Source organism: Staurois parvus, unplaced genomic scaffold, assembly GCF_062004578.1.
Source record: "Staurois parvus isolate SC_StPar_1 unplaced genomic scaffold, SC_StPar_1.0 ptg000802l, whole genome shotgun sequence".
NCBI classification, from domain to species: Eukaryota; Metazoa; Chordata; class Amphibia; order Anura; family Ranidae; genus Staurois; species Staurois parvus.
The window spans coordinates 52,696-74,100 of NW_028318598.1; the positions used below are offsets into that span (position 1 = coordinate 52,696).

Below are 21,405 nucleotides of genomic sequence, written 5' to 3' on the forward strand. Positions count from 1 at the left end.
GGTTTTTTGAGTTTGGGCAAGGACACAGGGGCCCCATGATCCCCTATTGGCCGGGGGCCCCATGAGTTGTCAGTCTGCCCCTGCTTCTGGGCTCCTATCATGGCACAGTGCAAGTCCCATCAACCCCAAGAGAGAAGAATGGAGGAAACATTTTGAAATTATTAAAGCGGTTCTCCAGTCTCCTGTGAAAAAAATTAAAGGTCAGTAGCTACAAAAACAGTAGTTGCTAACTTTTGAAAAAGAGCCACTTACCTGCCCCATGATCCAGCGGTCTGCTCACCACAGCAAATTTCACCTGCTGTGTTCTTTCCTCGGCGCCGGCATCTTACAGCCAGGTGCCCTCTTCACAGCCAGGTTGCCCACTGCGGATGCATGAGCCACGCTGCGCATTGTGAATGGTCCCGCAGTCTTCTGTGACCTGTCACGTGTCCCAGAAGACTGCGGGGAGAGAGGGGGAGGATAACTTCCACTTATGATCGCCTAGGTGGTCAGAGTGGAAGTGGGAGCGAGTACCTGTCAAAATCAGGTCCCCACTCCTTTTTCCCTGCTCCTCAAAAGTGCCAATTCTTTGAGAGGAGTGGGGGACAAGTCCTTAAAGTGGAATTTCTTCTGGGTTGAGCTTCACTTTAACCTCTTCATGCCGGGCGAACGCAAATGTATGGCCTCCCGGCGTCTGGGCCTAGATGCCGAGCAGCCGCACGTTTTTGCGTTCTTTTAAAAAAGGACATATGCGCCGAGAGCGCTCCCAGCACACATGTCCGGTACTCACAGACAGGTCCCAATCTCCTCTTTCGTTCAGGATCTTTCCCGATCATGTGACCACCGTGACATCATGTCACGGCGGTCACATGACTCTAAACTCCGCCCCGCCTCCCGGCTTCTGAAACCCTTAAAAGGCTGGGAGGCGCCGGCATGAAGGAGTTAAAGTGCCACATCCAGATTTTTTTTCTTACTACATTGCTTCCATATAGGAAAAGAGTGGCCATCTTTGTCTTCTCCTCTGTGCAGCGCTGTTCCTGATTTCCTCTTCAGTCCAGTGTTGGCAGTCCTCTTCCTGTAGAACCACAGACCTGTCCTCTTATCTCCTTTGAGCCCAGCCTGTCATTTATACACCCCCTAGGGGTCATGCCATCATGCAGGCTGGGCTCACAGTCCTCCAAGACTATAGCTAGCCATACAGAGTTAGATTTTTTTCCATTCAGCCTACAGAGTCTAGCAGATTCCTCCATCCACACTATACGGAGTGGTTGGATGGATCTCCCACTGTGACTATTGTATTCCATCAGCCAGCTCCAGTTTTCCATCTGGTTCCTTCAATCTTCCAGCCAGGATGGTGGTAACATGGCCAACTATGGAGCAGATTTCATCAGCAGTCGGCCAAAATTCGAATAGCGTATGGTCAGCTGAAGCGGTGCTCAGTCATGGAAGAATGCCTGTCCACAGCCACTGCCGGAGGCAGTTAGTGACACCACTGAACCAGCTACAAAACTGCTTGAGGGAGGGGGGCGCTACCTCAAGGGGTTGGGGGACTCAGGTGTTAACAAGGTCCTGCTTTAAATTTACTGCATAATAAAGCAAAGGAAACCTCAATTATTCATAAGCATCTCTGGAAGGAAGCTACATTTTTTTTACAACCATTCCTGTTCTCCCCGCCGTGTTGGCCTCAGGCTTGTTTACTGCCAGAAGTTACTAAGTAACTACGTAAGTTGTTTTATTGTTATCCTTTCTGAACACCCTTGGGTGCCCCAGGCTACCTGCAGTGGCAGATCACATGCTAAAGCCGGCCATAGATGGTTCCAATCTCAGCTGGTTCCAGCCATGTATGGGCAGGCTGGTTGTACCCAAGTCGATACATCAGTCAACTTGGGTAAAACCAGCATGTCGGATTGTTAGCATGCGATTATTGGCAGTGGCTTTAGCTGCTAGCAATAATCACTGTGTTCTCCCAGCAGAGAGACGGCTCCCTGCGCCGCCCCCCCACAGCGGAGCCTTCTACACCTGCCAGGAGAACGCAATAGCTCCATGGGAGGGATTCCCCCATTAACACGGACTGTGTTGATGAGGCAGTTGACTCCTAGTTGCAGGAAAGAAAAATCGCATCGCCTATGACCTGCCTTAGTAACTGATTGCCTTCTTTACAGCTGTGAGGGCTCAGTCCCCTTCAAGTATCTGCGGATGTGTTAAGCAGCCCATAGATTAGACAATTTCCTTTCACCATGGGTGGAAGGAAAGAAAATTGCTTGATTCCACTGACTGTGTTGATGGGGGGATTCCCTCCCGCAGTGCTATTGTGTTCTGCCAGCAAGGAGCTTTTCCTTCTGGCAGAACACAATGATAACTGCTTGCAGCTATAGCCAACAGCAGTGATTGCATGAAAACATGCTGGTTGTACCCAAGTTGATTGATGGATTGACTTCAGTACAGCTAACCTGACCGTAGATGGATCGAATCTTTGGTCGGTCTCTGCTGAGCCAGCCGAGATTCGATCCATCTATGGATGGCTTTACCTGTCAGAGGGTTACTTGTGATTCCAAATTTTACAAAGCCCACTGGACTTCGCTGAGCATCTGAGACATTGGTGACCTTAGGGGGCACTTACAACCCTCAAATGTCCCAAGGATTGTAAAACTAGAGGGCTTCTACTCTGGAGCTGCTGCTCTGCAGCTTTTCTAGATTCAGGAGCTGAAAATAGCTGATGAACAGGAGAGATACATATATTTTATGACCAAAAGTATGTGAACCCTCTCTAAATGAGTTCAGGTGTTTCCATTGAAAAGGGGGCTACAACCTATAAAGACATTTTTGACCAATGTGCCCGTCCAGCCTTGTGGTAACCGTTTGGTGAAGACCCTTTTCTGTTCCACCGTGACTGCGCCTTCTGTGGACAAAGCCACCTCCATAAAGACATGAACGGGGGGTGATTTACTGAAGCTGGAAAGTGCAAAATCTGGTGCAGCTCTGCATAAAAAACCAATCGGCTTCCAGTTTAGTTTTTGTCAAGGCTTAATTGAACAAGTTAGAAGCCAATTGGCTACCATGTATAGCTGCACCAGATACTGAATGTTCTAGTTTTAGTAATTCTCCTCCATGGTTTGACCGGTCTGGTGTGGAGTGTCCCGCACAGAGCCCCGACCTCAACCCTACTGAACACCTTTGGGATGAATTGAAACTCATGGCGAGCAAGGTCTTCTCATCCAACATCAGTACCTCACCTCACAAATGGGCACAAATTCCCACAGACACCCTCCAAAATTTTGTGGAAAGTCTTCCCAGAATAATGAAGGTTGTAGGAGTCGCAAATGTGGGGCAAATCCAAATGAGTTTGGAATAGGATGTCCAACAAGCTCATATAGGTGTGATGGTCAGATGTCCACCAGCTTTTGACCAAATAGTGTAACTAGTATATAGAGAACCTTTTTTTTTTTTTTTTTTTTGAGAAAGAGTTCTCTGCTATAATTCCCAGCTATATACAGTTGTGTTCAAAATAATAGCCGTGTGATGAAAAAAGTGAATAAAGCTGAAAATCCTTCTAATAGCTGTTATTTCCATCCACACAAATGCATTGGGAACACGACACATTCTATTCCAAATCACAACATGAAGAAAAATACATCAAATTTGTGTTGTTCCTCTAAAAAAATGGAAGAAAAAGTGAATATTAGACGGTTCAAAAAAATCGCAGTGTTTGTATTCTTCTTTACAAACTCCAACATTCACTATATAAACTGAGAAATGTTTGAAGATTTTGCTTTCCTTTGAATGACTTCATGAATATTTGGTTGTAGTCGCACTGTTTCTGAGAACTGCTGTACATCTGTGTTGCATGGAGTCGCCCAACTTCTGGCCCCTGTGATCAGGTATTCCAGCCCAGGATGATTGGACCACATTCCACAGTTCTTCTCTATTTCTTGGTTTTGCCTCAGAAACGGCATTTTTGATGTCACCCCACAAGTTTTCTATTGGATGAAGATCCGGGGATTGGGCTGGCCACTCCATAATGTCCATCTTGTTGGTCTGGAACCAAGATGTTGCACGTTTACTGGTGTGTTTGGGGTCGTTGTCTTGTTGGAACCCCCATTTCAAGGGCATTTCCTCTTCAGCATAAGGCAGCATGACCTCTTCAAGTATTCTGATGGATTCAAACTGATCCATGATCCCTGGTATGCGATAAATAGGCCCAACACCGTAGTATGAGAAACATCCCCATATCATGATGCTTGCACCACCATGCTTCACAGTCTTCACAGTGTACTGTGGCTTGAATTCAGTGTTTGGGGGTCGTCTGACAAACTGTCTCCGCCCACTAGACCCAAAAAGAACAATCTTACTTTCATCAGTCCACAAAATGTTGCGCCATTTCTCTTTAGGCCGGTCTATGTGCTCTTTGGCAGATTGTAACCTCTTCAGCACACGTCTTTTTCCCAACAGTGGGACTTTGCGGGGACTTCTTGCAGATAGCTTGGCTTCACATAGGCGTCTTCTAATTGTAACAGTCCTCACAGGGAACGTCACACCTTCTTTCATCTTCCTGGAGCTGATTGTTGGCTGAGTCCGCCCCATTTTGGCTATTCTTCTATCCATTCCAATGGTAGTTTTTCGCTTTCTTCCGCGTCTTTCAGGTTTTGGTTGCCATTTTAAAGCATTTGCGATCATTTTAGCTGAGCAGCCGATCATTTTCTGCACTTCTTTATATGTTTTCCCCTCTCCAATCTACTTTTTAATCAAGGTACGCTGTTCTTCTGAACAATGTCTGAAATGACCCATTTTCTTCAGAATTTCAGAGAGAAATGCACTGTAACCAGCATGTCCAACATTTGCTGCCTTCCTTCCTTAAATAAGGGCAATAATTGCCACCTGTTTATCAAAGAATGAATGACCTCACTAATAGAACTCCACACTGCTATTATTGTGAACACGCCCCTTTCAATGAGTGATTCAATGACACAGAATCAGCAGCATGCATGTCATGACTGTTGGGTCTGTTGGATTTCTATGACTCTACTACACCTGCTAGGAAATTATTTGCCATGTAGAAATATCATTTCCACCAAAAACAGTGATTGATCCGGTTAGTGATGTCTGACGGCTATTATTTTGAACACAACTGTAACTGAAGTTCTTGGCATTTGGGTGCCAAACTTGGGGTCTTCCCGCTCCCCTTGTTTCAGTTCCTGTAATAAATGAAAAATCCTAAAGGAAGCAGCGACCTACTTTGCATTGGCTTCGGTGCCAGGAATTGAAGCCTGGAGACGTCACATTTCCTAGAAGATATAGGTAGCCACAATGTGACCTTCCAGTAGTTGCCTAAAGCTAAAAATACAATCATTTTCTGGTGGAATGAGCCTTTTACTTGACGATAGGTTTCTCCCCTATGAATAGGATGTTTAGCATCTTCTTCATACATCGCACTGAAATTTCAACACACGTTTATGGAAGTAACCTCACTGGACTCCACCTGTGATAATTGCAGGATCATTGATTTTGGGTTTTTTTTTGATTTTGAGAACTGCTTGGAAAGCCTTTCATGATTCATTTATAATAATCCGCTTCTTCTTTTGGAAGAAAAAGTGGAATCGGTACGAAGATGTGTGTTCAAGGAGGGTCTTAACCACTTGCCGCCCTGTACATATACGGCGGCAGGGCGGCACTCGCAGGCAAAGCCACGTTTTAAAACGTGTGTTTTGTAAACAAATAGGGGGCACGCGCGAGGCACGCCGCCGCCCTATCTGTCCCGCGGATCACCGCCGCAGATGTGAGTCGCCGGGTCACAGCCGGTCCTTAGCGGCTATGTCCCGGCGATCGGCGGCAAACAGTGACAGACAGCACAGCTGCAGTAGCTGTGATGTCTGTCACTTCCCTGTCAGCTCGAGGATGAGCTGATCGAGAAAGAACAGTTTCTCTTTCTCGATCAGCCTTGTCCCGTCCAGTACACACCCCGCCCCCTAGTAAAACACTCCCCTCACTCCTATAACCCTTCCCTGCAAAATAAAGTTAACCCCTTCCTCCCCAGTGCCATTAGTACAGTGTCAGTGTTTTTTTTTTTTTGCACTGATCACTGTATTAGTGTTTTTGGGGATGTCAGTGACCCCAAGTCAGTACCCCCCAATGTCAGAATGTCCGCCGCAGTCCCGCCATAAGTCGCTGGTCGCTGCCATAAGTCCCTGATCGCCGCCATAATTCGCTGATCGCCGCCATTATTAGTATAAAAAAAAACTAAAAATCCCAGTATATTTCCCGCCATTTGTAAACGCTATAACTTTCACGTAAACCAATTAATTTACACGTATTGGGTTTTTTTTTTAGCAAAGACATGTTGCAGAATGCATTTTGGCAGAAATTTATGACTAAATTTGATTTTTGCATTTTTTTTTAACTGGACATGTTTTATAGCAAAAAGTCCAAAATATTTTTTTTTCCTCAAAATTGTCAGCCTTTTTTTTTCATTGCGCAAAAAATAAAAACCGCACAGGCGATCAAATACCACCGAAAGCTCAATTTGTGGGGGAAAAAAGGATGTAAATTTCATTTATGTATCGTATTGCATGACCGCGCAATTGTCCGTTAAACTAGCGCAGCGCTGTATAGCAGAAAAATGGCGTAAATTGCAGTATCTATACCATAGTTTGTAGACGCTATAACTTCCACACAAAGCAATCAATATACACTTTTTGGGATTTTTTTTACCAAAAACATGGAGCAGAATACATTTTGGCCTAAATTTATAACCAACTTTGAGTTTACTATATATTTTTTATAGCTGAAAATAAAAAATATTGTTTTCCTTCAAAATTTTTGGCCTTTTTTTGTTTATAGCGTGAAAAATAAAAAGCGCACAGATGATCAAATACCACCGAAAGAAAGCTCTATTTGTGTGAAAAAAAGGACATAAATTTTGTTTGGGTGCAGCATTGCATGACCGCGCAATTATCAGTTGAATTAGTGCAGCGCCGGGTCATTAATGGGGGTAAATCCTCTGGAGCTCAAGTGGTTAAAGTGGTAGTAAAGTCGACTTTTTTTCACTTGTACCCAGGGGCGGACTGACCACTCGACCACTCGGGCACTGCCTGAGGGCCCGGGGTCGGTAGGGGGCCCCCTGAAATGCCCCTTGTACCTTTTTTATAGGCTTTTTTGAGTTTGGGCAAGGACACAGGGGCTCCATAATCCCCTATTGCCCGGGGGCCCCATGAGTTATCAGTCCGCCCCTGCTTGTCTCTATAGGTAAGTCTACAATAAAGCTGTAAATATCTCCCAAACATACACCGTTTTTTTTTTTTGTTTTTTTTTTTAAACGACTTTTATTGTCAAGACAATGAAAAAATGGAACAGCGACTACCGAATCTTCAATAATATCACCGAACCAACTGAATTATACATAAATAGAACAATATAATTGTATTTAATTTTCCTGCTAATTTTGTATGGGGGCTCAGGGAGGGGAGTGGCGGGGGGAAGCGGACCTTCCACTTTTCACAGAAGATCCATTTTCAGATTGCATGATGTCACTTTTTTTCTCTCTCTCTTCCAGGTTGCCTTATAAATCCTATTTTGGGGGAGTCTCGGCACTCTCTCCCGAGCAGTACATGAAAATGAATGGCTTTCCCAACAACTACTGGGGCTGGGGTGGTGAGGACGACGACATCGCCATCAGGTGAGTCCCGCACCTTTCACAACACGCACAGCTCGGACGTGGCATTAGCATGTTCTAAGCCAGCCTTTCTCAACCAGGGTGCCCAGTGGGGTGCCTTGAGGTTTCTTCAGGGGGGCCTTTAAATAAATGTCCAAAACTTGTATACAAGCCAGCGGGTAGAAAAAGCTCGCCTTTTAGTCATGCAAACAAAGCCACAGGTTTTCATTACGGGCTCATAGGCACCATTAAGACCTTCTAGCCACAGGTGTCCTGACAGCCAATAACATCATCAGTTGATAAAGAGATTGTCAGCCCACCTGCACAGCTCAGTGATGGAGAAAAACTGAGGGAGAAGAGAAACATCGGAATACTAGTCAGTACCAGTGTGCAGAAGTGTATTTGCTTTGGAAGAATAAACCACCTCTAACATTGGGTGTCCTACATGTGAGACTGTTGCTGCGTTATACAAAACTATTAGAATAGTTTTTCACATTTTAGAATGGGGTGCCTCAGGACTGTCCATAATTTTAAAGGGTACCTCGGGACTGTCCGTAATTTTAAAGGGTGCCTCGGGACTGTCGGTAATTTTAAAGGGTGCCTCGGGACTGTCCGTCATTTTAAAGGGTGCCTCAAGACTGTCCATAATTTTAAAGGGTGCCTCAAGACTGTCCATAATTTTAAAGGGTGCCTCGGGACTGTCCATAATTTTAAAGGGTGCCTCGGGACTGTCCATAATTTTAAAGGGTGCCTCGGGACTGTCCATAATTTTAAAGGGTGCCTCGGGACTGTCCATAATTTTCAAGGGTGCCTCAAGACTGTCCATAATTTTCAAGGGTGGCTCGGGACTGTCCATAATTTTCAAGGGTGGCTCGGGACTGTCCATAATTTTCAAGGGTGGCTCGGGACTGTCCATAATTTTCAAGGGTTCCTCAAGACTGTCCGTCATTTTAAAGGGTGCCTCGGGACTGTCCGTCATTTTAAAGGGTGCCTCGGGACTGTCCGTCATTTTAAAGGGTGCCTCGGGACTGTCCGTCATTTTAAAGGGTGCCTCGGGACTGTCCGTCATTTTAAAGGGTGCCTCGGGACTGTCCGTCATTTTCAAGGGTGCCTCGGGACTGTCCATAATTTTCAAGGGTGGCTCGGGACTGTCCATAATTTTCAAGGGTGGTTCGGGACTGTCCATAATTTTCAAGGGTGCCGCAAGACTGTCCATAATTTTCAAGGGTGGCTCGGGACTGTCCATAATTTTCAAGGGTGCCTCAGGACTGTCCATAATTTTCAAGGGTGCCTCAAGACACTCCGTCATTTTCAAGGGTGCCTCGGGACTGTCCATAATTTTCAAGGGTGCCTCAAGACTGTCCATAATTTTCAAGGGTGGCTCGGGACTGTCCATAATTTTCAACGGTGGCTCGGGACTGTCCATAATTTTCAAGGGTGTCTCGGGACTGTCCATAATTTTAAAGGGTGCCTCGGGACTGTCCACAATTTTAAAGGGTGCCTCGGGACTGTCCATAATTTTCAAGGGTGGCTCGGGACTATCCACAATTTTAAAGGGTGCCTTGACTGAAAAAAGGTTGAGAAACACTGGTCTAGGCTAAGCCCTTTCTGCCGTCATCTCACTATGCCAGGATATGAGGAATTCCTAGGATTGCACAATGAGCTGAACCTTATCTGCAATTTCCAGAGCTTTATCTAAGCACCAGCTCCACCTTGATTACATTTACAGCACAATTTTTATTGTTTCCTCTTAATTTCCTTACACCTGTTTACTTTACACGTCTTTTCCGGCCTGTATTGTGACATCATCAGGTTCTTCAGATACTTGCTGACTGCTGTCATTGATTTCAATAGAAGTGCTGAACAGAAACCTACCTGTAATGTTTTATCACATTGTAGAGGCTGAGTCACTTTCCCGACTTAGTCCTCAGGCACACAAAAACGGCAAAAGCCAAAAACAGCCGCGGAAAAAACTTACAGCGACTGTTTTTGACGTTTTTTTCTACAGCCAGTAAACCACCCCCAGCGTGTTATCCTATGTGTCCGTACACACATAGAATGTAATCAATGTTTTTTGGCTGAAAAAAAAAAAAACAGGACTAGCAGGTTTCTAGAGGAGTTTGTTAGCTGTAAAAACGCTCCAACGCTGAAAAATACGGTAAATCGTTGCAAACTGGCGTTCTGAATTTTTTTTTACTTTAAAAAAATTTTTTTTTTTTTTTTTTTACTAAAAATAAAAACGTGAATAACCAGCCCTAAACCCTAATACAAAAACACCAAAAAATGCTGAAAACACCATTTTTAATGTGAATTTACACAACTAATGTTGCCAGCGTTATTAAAACGCCCCGCTTGCATGGAACCTTAAAGTATAGAAATGCACCGATATGTTGTGATAGGTACCTTGTTGTACTACCTTGAGCCGGGGTATGCCCACAGGCTCTGTTTTTGTATTTCTTTCTTTTTATTGAAATAATAATAAAAAAGAAGTTTTAAATTAAAAAAAAATATAGAAATGCACAACGGAGAGCCAAACCAGGTGCTGGAAATTGTTCATTAGTCAATCCGCACCCCAATCATCTACAAAACAAATATGTATGCCCACAGACACTGCTTTGTATTTCTTTCTTTTTATTGAAAAAATAAAAAATATGTTTTAAATTTAAAAAAAAGGTACAGAAATGCACAACGGGGAGCCAAACCATGTGATGAAACCAGGTGCTGGAAATTGTTCATAATATGATGATTTTAGACGGTCAACGCATTTCAGGGGTCAATATGCACCCCATTCACCTATAAAACAAACATAAAAGTAAAAATTAATCTTGCGTCCATATACATAAAATGATGATGCTAGACGGTTAACGCATTTCAGTGGTCAATCCGCACCCCAATCATCTACAAAACAAATATGTATGCCCACAGACACTGCTTTGTATTTCTTTCTTTTTATTGAAAAAATAAGTTTTAAATTAAAAAAAGGTATAGAAATGCACAACGGGGAGCCAAAGCGTGTGATGAAACCAGGTGCTGTAAATTGTTCATAGTAGGATGATGTTAGACGGTCAACGCATTTCAGGGGTCAATATGCACCCCATTCATCTATAAAACAAATATGTATGCGCACAGGCTCTGTTTTGTATTGCTTTCTTTTTATTGAAATAATAATAAAAAAGAAGTTTTAAATAAAAAAAGTATAGAAATGCACAACGGAGAGCCAAAGCGTGTGATGAAACCAGGTGCTGGAAATTGTTCATAGTATGATGATGTTGGACGGTCAACGCATTTCAGGGGTCAATACGCACCCCATTCATCTATAAAACAAATATGTATCACCACAGACACTGCTTTGTATTTATTTCTTTTTATTGAAATAATAATAAAAAAGAAGTTTTAAATAAAAAAAAAAAATGTGGAAATGCACAACGGAGTGCCAAACTATGTGATGAAACCAGGTGCTGTAAATTGTTCGTAATATGATGATGTTAGAAGGTCAATGCATTTCAGGGGTCAATATGCACCCCATTCACCTATAAAACAAACATAAAAGTAAAAATTAATCTTGCGTCCATATACATAAAATGATGATGTTAGACGGTCAACGCATTTCAGGGGTCAATACGCTCCCCGTTAATTTATAAAATAAATATGTATGCCCACAGACTCTGCTTTGTATTTCTTTCTTTTTATTGAAATGATAAAAAGAAATTTTAAATTAACAGAGTCTGTGGGAATACATATTTATTTTATAGATGAATGAGGAGCGTATTGACCCCTGAAATGCGTTGGCCGTCTAACATCATCATACTATGAACAATTTCCAGCACCTGGTTTCATCACATGGTTTGGCTCCCCGTTGTGCATTTTATGTATATGGACGCAAGATTAATTTTTGCTTTTGTTTGTTTTATAGATGAATGGGGTGCATATTGACCCCTGAAATGCGTTGACCGTCCAACATCATCCTACTATGAACAATTTCCAGCACCTGGTTTCATCACATGGTTTGGCTCCCCGTTGTGCATTTCTGTACCTTTTTTTAATTTAAAACATATTTTTTATTTCAATAAAAAGAAAGAAATACAAAGCAGTGTCTATGGGCATACATATTTATTTTATAGATGAATGGGGTGCGCATTGACCCCTGAAATGCGACGACCGTCTAACATCATCATACTATGAACAATTTACTTATTTTTTTTATTATTATTTCAATAAAAAGAAAAATACATCACAAAGTATAGAAATGCACAACGGAGAGCCAATTTATGTGATGAAACCAGGTGCTGGAAATTGTTCATAATATGATGATTTTAGATGGTCAATGCATTTCAGGGGTCAATACGCACCCCATACATCTATAAAACAAACATAAAAGTAAAAATTAATCTTGCGTCCATATACATAAAATGATGATGTTAGACGGCCAACGCATTTCAGGGGTCAATACGCTCCTCATTCACCTATAAAATAAATATGGATGCCCACAGACTCTGCTTTGTATTACTTTCTTTTTATTGAAATAATAATAAAAAAGTTTTAAATAAAAAAAAAAAGTATAGAAATGCACAACGGGGAGCCAAACCAAGTGATGTAAATTGTTCATAGTATGATGATGATGTTAGACGGTCAACGCATTTCAGGGGTCAATACATACCCCATTCATCTATAAAACAAATATGCCCACAGACACTGCTTTGTATTTATTTATTTTTATTGAAATAATAAAAAAGAAGTTTTAAATTTAAAAAAAATATATATAGAAATGCACAACGGGGAGCAAACCATGTGATGAAACCAGGTGCTGTAAATTGTTCATAGTAGGATGATGTTGGACGGTCAACGCATTTCAGGCGTCAATACGCACCCCATTCATTTATGAAACAAATATGGCTGTAAAAGCAATCAGTGTAAAAAAAGAAAAAAAAATTGTCATCACCCCCCACAATTAGTACAGTGTCACCATGGTGACACTGTACTGCTAGGGTAACAGTATGTAAAAAAAAAAAAAAAACTATAAAAATGTAAAAAAAAAGTTTTAAAAATTATAATTTTTGGTTCTAAACTAATTTGGGTTATTTTTTTTTTTACTAATAAGATAACTGAATACATTTTGGCCAAGATTTATGATGAAATATTATTTATTTGCCAAATTTTATAAGGAAAACACTTTTTTTCAAACTTTTTGGACTTTTTCATTTATATAGCAAAGAAAATAAAACTCCCAGTGGTGAAGAAATACCAAAATAAAGTTTTATCTGTCTCAAAAAAATGCTAAAAAATTCATATGGGTACAGCGTTGCATGACTGCACAATTGTCATTTCAGCTGAAAGCTGAAAATTGGCCTGGGGGCAGGAAGGGGGGGAAAGTGTTCGGACTGGAAGTGGTTAAGAAGTGAGTGTCATTTAATGTGTGTATGTATGAATGTGAGCAGGGGCGGACTGACCATTTGGAAACTCGGGCACTGCCCAAGGGCCCGGGGTCAGAAGGGGGCCCCGTGAGATGCCCCCGGTACCTTTTTCATAGGCTTTTTTTAGTTTGGGCAAGACACAGGGACCCCATGATCCCCTATTGCCCAGGGGCCCCATGAGTTATCAGTCCGCCCCTAAATGTGAGTTAGGGACCTTAGATTGTACGCCCTTTGAGGGTTAGGGACCTTAGATTGTACGCCCCTTGAGGGTTAGGGACCTTAGATTGTACGCCCCTTGAGGGTTAGGGACCTTAGATTGTACGCCCCTTGAGGGTTAGGGACCTTAGATTGTACGCCCCTTGAGGGTTAGGGACCTTAGATTGTACGCCCCTTGAGGGTTAGGGACTTTAGATTGTACGCTCCTCAGGGGCGGGGACTGATGTGAATGTATAATATATATATGTAAAGTGCTGCGTAAATTGACGGCGACATATAAGTACCTGAAATAAATATATAAATGTGGATTTTTTTTTTTTTCTTGGATCTCTCAGAGTTGCACTCAGCGGCCAGTTGATCTCCCGACCATCGATTCGTCATGGAAGGTACAAGATGATAAAACACGGACACGACAAAGGCAACGAGCAAAACCCGAGACGGTAAGAGGCATGGCTGAGCTGGGGGGGTGGGTTTCCTGGGTGGTCCGGCGGATCACACTGGTTTTATTTGGCCTCGTACAGATTTTGTGTTGCGCAGTTTTGTGCCCAGACTGGTCTCAGGGTCCCGCCTGCTGAAATCACAGCATCGGTCACAGTGACATGTGACCCTCGCAGGTTCTGAGCTGCCAAGTTTGATCACCGCGTCCTCTCAAAGGTCAGCTGGCTACGGAGGCGTCAGCAGCCTTGTTTGCTTAATGTCAGCGACTCCCGGGGCCACATAGCCATTACCGGTCCCAACTAGTTTTCTTGTGGTCACGAGCTCAGAGAATGCGGTTAAGGCCGCGAAGGTGGAAATATGTTAATCTCTTCATCCTCTGCTTGTACCTTGTTATACAATAATCACATGCAAGTCGCAGATCTCACCGGTTGGAGATTTTTCATTTTTTAACTGTTTCCCTCCCCGGCCACCGTACTTATACAGCCGGGTGAGAAATGTGTTGTGTGCGACTGCTGTGTCCAATCAGTGTACTGGGCTGCTGTGCTCCGTCCCGGTACCATGTGATCGCTGTGTCCAATCACAGTGATAGCATGTCCAGTAGCAAATAATGGCTGTCATTCATGACGCCATTGCTTACCACTGTGATGGGTCACGATGATCTTTTTTTTTTTTTCCGCCTATATAGCAAAAACAAAAATATCAATGTTGATTAACCCCTTCATTTCTGAGGGTAATACAAATCTTTATCCAGTTGTATCTGACCCTTGGCGACTGCATGGACCGTCACTTGTAAGCGACTTTTTCCATGAATTCTTTTAGCAACTGTTTTTACAGGGTAGGTTGCCAGGTCTTTCCCCAACCCCCACCATGCAGGAGATCACACATTGGCCAGGGATGAAACTAGGACAATTTAGACAGGAGCCAATTAACCGACCAGCATGTCTTTGGAGTGTGGGAGGAAACCGGAGTATCGGGAGGAAACCCACGCGAACACAGGGAGAACATGCAAACTCCATGCAGGAGGCGCCATGGTTCGGAATCGAACCCATGACCCAATTACTGCAAGGCAGAAGTGCTAACCACTATTATTATTATACAGGATTTATATATTATTATTATACAGGATTTATATATTATTATTATACAGGATTTATATAGCACCAACAGTTTTTTTATCGGTAAAGTTGGAAAAAAATCGTCCGATTTTCCCGGCCACGATGGGCAAATCGGCCGATCGATTTACCGATAAAAAATCTGTGCATGAGCCGTGACCTGCAAGAAGAAGAAAAAGAAGAATTCCAGTCCGCTATTATATTTGACATGAAAAAGTATTGCGGTTGCAACAATGTATCCATTTGTATCCGAATAAAAACATCTGTATCCGAAATGGATACAAATAGATACATTGTTGCAACCGCAATACTTTTTCATGTGAAATATAATAGCGGAGCTCTCTGCAGAGACAGAAGTAATTAAATGTTGGCCGTAGACGGGACGAAAATCAGCCGATTTTTTTTTTCCTACCGTTGGTGGTAACGTTGGCCTATTGAACGACCGATTTTTCATTTTTTTTTTTTTAATTTTTTTTTTTTTAACGGCCGGTTTTTGACCCGTCTATGGCCTGCATTACACAACATTCAATGGTTTATTTAACAGAATAAAATGTAACAGATAAAAGCCGACTGTCAGGGTTCAGCTAGAAGTCTGTGATGTTGCGTGGCTACAGTGTATAGATCTGTACCCAGCGTTGTTCTGGGGACAACTGATCACCCGGCTTACTTTCGTAACATAAAAAAATGTTTTTAAAATTTTTAATCTCTAGCACTTCTTCACGCTATTAATGTTTTGGTTCGGTGCCTATAAAAGTCGACTCGGATTATTGTTCTCTACTTAGCCATTTGTCCTGATTACTGAGTGATGAAATGAGGGATGGTACTTGGTGTCACAATACCGCTCGGCCCTTACAAATATTGAAGTAACGCCGGTGATTTGTTTAATTTCCATACCGTTCCAGGGAACGTAATCCTTTTATGTTTAGGTGTTGAAATCAAATATTTCAAAACTCGTCTGTACATTGTTGTACAACCCCGGTCGTGTCACAATTTGTCCTTGTGTAAATGGAAGTTGTTTGGGAGGTGGGTGGTATTCGTAGGGTGGAGGGGGAAGGTTCTATTTTAATCAGCCGTCATCTCTAAGGCCTTGTGTATACAGGGCGGTTTATCCCGCATGCATGAAATCCCAGGGCACAGGTATCGAAACCGAGGACAGGATGAAATATGCCCAGTGATACAGGTAGGACTTGCTGTGCCACTCAAAGCTGTGATAAAGATCTCCCCCCGCCGGTTGCAGTGAAGGGAGCGCCATTCGTGATTGTAGACACATCATCAGAGAAAGGAAGGAGCAACGCTCAGCAACCCAGTGCATAAATAGGTGGATGAATGTGGACGAATGTGGACTCAGCCAGTGCTGCTCTAGCCAAGCCCTCCCTCCCGACATGTTTCGTCCTGCACATCAGGGCTTGGTCACAGACCAGGGGGCATGGCTGGAGTGCATATTCATGCACTGAGGTGGGTCAACGGTGCTTCTTTTTTTCTCTGAGGCTGAAATACACAGCGATTTGATGTTGTGCCAAGTCATATACACTCAGAATTTCTGTGTACCAGGCATAAGTACCCTGTGCTAAACACAAGTACCGCTCACTACAGCGTCATTCGTGAATGTAGACACATCATCAAAGAAATTAAGGAGCACCGCTCACCAACCCAGTGCATAAATAGGTGGATGAATGTGGCCTCAGCCAGTGCTGCTCTAGCCAGGCCCCCCCCCCCCCGACATGTTTCGTCCTGCACATCAGGGCTTGGTCACAGACCAGGGGCACAGCTGGAGTGTATATTCATGCACTGAGGTGGGTGAACGGTGCTTCTTTTTTTTCTCTGAGGCTGAAATACACAGCGATTTGATGTTGTGCCAAGTCATATACACTCAGAATTTCTGTGTACCAGGCATATGTCCCTCTACGCATAAGTACCCTGTGCTAAATACAAGTACCGCTCACTACAGCCTGCTAATTGCCTACTGGCAGCGGGGCTTGATGCTGCACCTTTGCCTCCTGGGTGCCCAAACATGGCAGGATTTGATACATAAGGGCCAGACTGCCCATAGCCACATGCACACACATAGGGCCACCCCCACTGTCATCATGGCCCCATGCACACATAGCAGTTTAGAGGCAGAAATCCCCCCCCCCCCCCCCCGTCATTATAGCCCCGTGCACACTGGACATTTTTGATGCTGCTGTTAGGAGCATCTGGCGGTTTGTTTTTTGTGCCTTTAAACACCCCTGCATGTTAGCCTATCCATGCACACATAGGAGTTTAGAGGCAAAACAACCCCCCCCCCCCCCCCACTGTCATCGTGACCCCATGCACACTGGACATTTTTGACACTGCTGTTAGGGGCATCTGGTGTCTTTTTCTGCCTCTACAGACCCCTGCATGTTAGCCTATCCATGCACACATGGGAGTTTAGAGGCAGAAAGGTAGAATCCCTATCCCCCCCCCCCCCCCCACCATCTTTCTGCAGGGCCTCCAGCATGAATCGGAGCTCTGCACCGGCGCTGACCAGCCATCCTGGAAGCCCTGCAGAAAGAAGAGGCAAGCACAGTCTCTCATTGTAATGTGTAGAGAAATAAAGGGGGTACAGTTACTTTTTAGAGGTGGAGGCCCCTGGAGTAGAAATCATCCGTGACTACAGAGGTAGGATGTATAAAAAAAAAAAAAAAAGTTGACCTCTGGAGGGGACAAAAAAAGGTTTTGCACATTCACTATGAATAAATAAATTCTAATGATGTGTGGATGGGTGCTGTATCATATGGAGCTTTGTTTCACTCATCCCCAGCTGTATACAGAACTCGCACTGCTAAGTTTTACAGTTTCAGCTCTCATACACACGAACTGGTCGCTTGCTCTCCACCTCCTCCATTTATAAAAGCATTTTGTATTCTATTCAGAGTACAAGGCATTCTGTGATTGGATGAGAGGAGATTGTGACTTCAGTTTATTCTCCCACCCCCTCATCCATTCACAGAATGTTCTGGGGGGAAAAAAAACATTTTATGAATGAAGGGAAAGAAGAGTGACCAAATATTATGTACTTTCTGAGAACCAGAACTGTACATCTCAGTGATGGCAGCTCTGTGCTTACTGAGAGGAATGAAATTAGGGGTTTTAACACAGGCCTTACAAAATCAGAAGGAAATTTGTTGTTGGATGGCAAATGTGCAAAAAAAATATATTTGTTTTTCCTGGTGTTCATCTCTTAGTTTGATCATACGTGTGGCTTTACTGTGTACTTCCCTATCTCCTAGATTGTAAGCTCCCAGGATCAGGCCCTCCTATCCCTCTTGTATTGAACTGTATTGTTGCTGTATTGTCTCCCGTTATATTGTAAAGCGCTGAGCAAACTGTTGGCGCCATAAATCCTGTATAATAATATATAAATCCTGTATAATAATAATAATAATAAATCCTGTATAATATATAAATCCTGTATAATAATAATAATAATATATATAAATCCTGTATAATAATAATAATAAATCCTGTATAATAATAATATATAAATCCTGTCTAATAATAATATATAAATCCTGTATAATAATATTAATATATAAATCCTGTATAATAATAATAATATATAAATCCTGTATAATAATATAAATCCTGTATAATAATTATAATAATCATCCCAGTCACCCGATCCTGCAGCTCCGGTTCCCCTCTATTGGTGGCTAGCTGCAAGGGGGAGGAGGGAGCACTGACAACGGCTGATCTTACCGGTGATCTCACCACTCCCAGAACACTCAGCCATTGCCAAATGCTCACTCCTCTCCCCTGCGGCTGGGGATCACGTGACCAGACTGGAGCGCGCTGCAAAAAAGTAAGTATACAGATCTTCGTTTTTTTTACATAGGGGTAGACAGGATAGGTAGCAGGAGGGCAGAGTTGAAGAATAGTTCTGGTTGGACGGGAATTCCCCCAGCATTGCCATTCACCTTCTGACATTTATGCCTTGTTATCTCATCACAGGTTCAACTTGTTGGCCAAAACGCGTCGGACATGGAGACAAGACGGCATGAACGCTCTCCAGTACAACCTGTTCTCCAAGGAGCTGCCTCCTTTGTACACCAATATCACAGTAGACATTGGCTCTGAGAAAGGGTTCCATCCCATGACGTGAGATCGGACCTCCCACCCGCCCAACCAGATGTGCCGTATTTTCCCCATCCAAGACGATGAGCAGGGACTCAACATGTGGACTATAAAATGCAATATATATGTATATTTTTTTTTTTCTTTCTACACTTCTCTTTATGAAGATTAACGAAAAATCGTAAACCAAAGATGGGATACAAGTGTTGCCGGCTCAACGTGTTGCTCTATCTCCCCCGTGACGTCTCCCGATCGCCCAGAGTTTGGATTTTAATTCTATACAATGCATCCCCTCCCCCCTCCGGGTTGGGTCACGCAATAGAACAGACTTGTGCACATCGCTTTGCAAAAGCATCTCTGGAGCGCTGTGATTTTTTTTTTTTTTTCCCACAGCGGGGTTTGTTTTTCTGTCACCTTTTTTTTTTAAGTGCAATTTCTTTAAATTTTGAATTCTTTAAAGTTTTTCACAATCGGACAAATTTCAGAGGGCTGCTTGTACGGATTTCATTCCTAGTGGACTGAACACTTAAACTTGGACTTCAGAAAGAAAAAAAAATTCTAATGGTCTGTCATTTTAACTTTTCCGTACGTTTTGTTCAATTCCTCTAAATTCCTTTTTTTGTTTTTTTTTCCAACCTACATTTTTCCTTCATGAAGGACACTTTGTTGTTTGCCGCACATTAAGTTATCCGAACATAGAAGGTATCACACAGACACTTGAATGCAATGGATCAACAACCAGTATTAACTTTCTATCCAAAGTGCCTTTAAATGCCAATCTGATGTGTGAGGCGTGTCTTTTTTTTTTTAAGAAAATATAAAATAAAGATTTAAAATAAAAACACAAAAAAAAACCACACAGGGACTATGGAAATCAAATGCTGAATGACTTTGCTGGAACGGAGTTGACAATGTGGTCTTACTTCGCTCTTATTCATATGTGAACATTTCAAGCATTTCTGAAATAAAGGAATCTATACGTTGGAATGTAGCAGGGGGGATATGTCATTTTGTATTTTTTTTTTACCAGAATGCAAAAAAAAAAAAGTTATATATGATTTTGCATGTGCAACATTGCTGAACCATTAAAGCCTAACTCCAGCTTTCATTTAAAGCTGAATTCTAAGAATTTAATATCTTTGCAAAAAGTGCATTTATAAAATACAAAGGCTTCTGTGAATGGGCAGAAGAGGCGCTCCAGAAAGAAAGATAATGTCTGGAGCTCTGATGCTGCTCACTGTGGGTCTGTGTTCCATCAAGAGCAGAGTCACTGAAACTGCTATTCCCGCCCCTCTCCTCTGCTGCCTTTGCATTATGTGACCTCATTTACAAAATACAAAGGCTTCTGTGAATGGGCAGCGGAGGTGAGGGCATAGCTGGTCAATGTGCACCTCTCCTCTCTGACAGCCTTGAGTGCCCTGTATGAGTGCAATTACCATGTCACATATAGGTAAAGGAGATCGGTCCCGAAGGTGACATGCACCTAATTGGACTTACCTCGTAGGGGTTTATTTACTAAAGCTGGTTCACGCAGAATCTGGTGCAGTCGTGTACGGCAGCCAATCAGCTTCTAACTTCAGCATGCTCAATTAAGCTTTAGCAATAAAATCTGAAAGCTGATTGGTTTCTATGCAGAAGTGCGCCAGATTCTGAGTGAACCAGCTTTAGTAAATAAACCCCTATGAGTTAAGTCCTATTAGGTGCATGTCACCTTCGGGACCTATCTCCTTTACCTATATGTGACAGGTTTATTGCACTCACACAGGACACTCAAGGCTGTTAGAGTCAAGAGGCGCACACTGACCAGCTATGCCCTCCCCTCTTCTGCCTATTCACAGAAGCCTTTGTATTTTGTAAATGAGGTCACATAATACAAAGGCTTCTGTGAATAGGCAGCAGAGGAGAGGGGCGGGCATAGCAGTTCCAGTGACTCTGTTCTTGCTGGAACCGAGCGTCAGAGCTCCAGACATTATCTTTCTTGAGCAAAACAAAGCTGTTTCACCTCCTCCCACCCGCCACATAAGGAAATGACTGACAGGCGGTGGTTATCTTGTTCTGGGAGGACGTCATATGACGTCCTCGCACTCTAACCGCGCGTGCGCGCCAATCAGTGGTGCGCTGTGTCCCCATCACCGATTGGCGGAAAGAGCCAATGAAGTCAGCTCTGTCATGTGATCAGCTGTGTCCAATCACAGCTGATCACATGTAAATAAGGAAATGCTGATTATCAGTATTCCTCTCCTCACGAGCTGTCACGCTGACAGAGGAGAGCCAGTAATTGGCATTCCTCAGAGGGGACATGTACACAGATCATCAGGGCACAATACATGACTGCGCAATTGTCATTTAAACTGCGACAGGACAGCGCTGAAAGCTGAAAATTAGCCTGGGCAGGAAGGGGGGTGAAAGTGCCCGGTAGGCGAGGGGTTAAGGAGATTGCGTTTACAAGGCAGCAGGCACCTCACTAGACTTAATTCACGGTGGGCATGCCTGCGGTTTTTACAAA

At 43.1% G+C, this 21,405-nt stretch overlaps 1 protein-coding gene across 1 annotated transcript in view; it reads left to right on the plus strand.

Annotated features, from left to right (window-relative positions):
- The window catches only part of LOC149444205 (beta-1,4-galactosyltransferase 3-like), a 61,322-nt gene extending 41,432 nt beyond the window's left edge, over nt 1-19,890 (plus strand). The window contains exons 4-6 of the mRNA XM_089654822.1: nt 7,526-7,648; nt 13,587-13,691; nt 18,777-19,890. Of these exons, the coding sequence (XP_089510948.1) occupies nt 7,526-7,648; nt 13,587-13,691; nt 18,777-18,927 (379 nt within the window). The 3' untranslated portion in view covers nt 18,928-19,890. The remainder of the gene's footprint in view (nt 1-7,525; nt 7,649-13,586; nt 13,692-18,776) is intronic.
- Nucleotides 19,891-21,405: the final 1,515 nt, after the last annotated feature.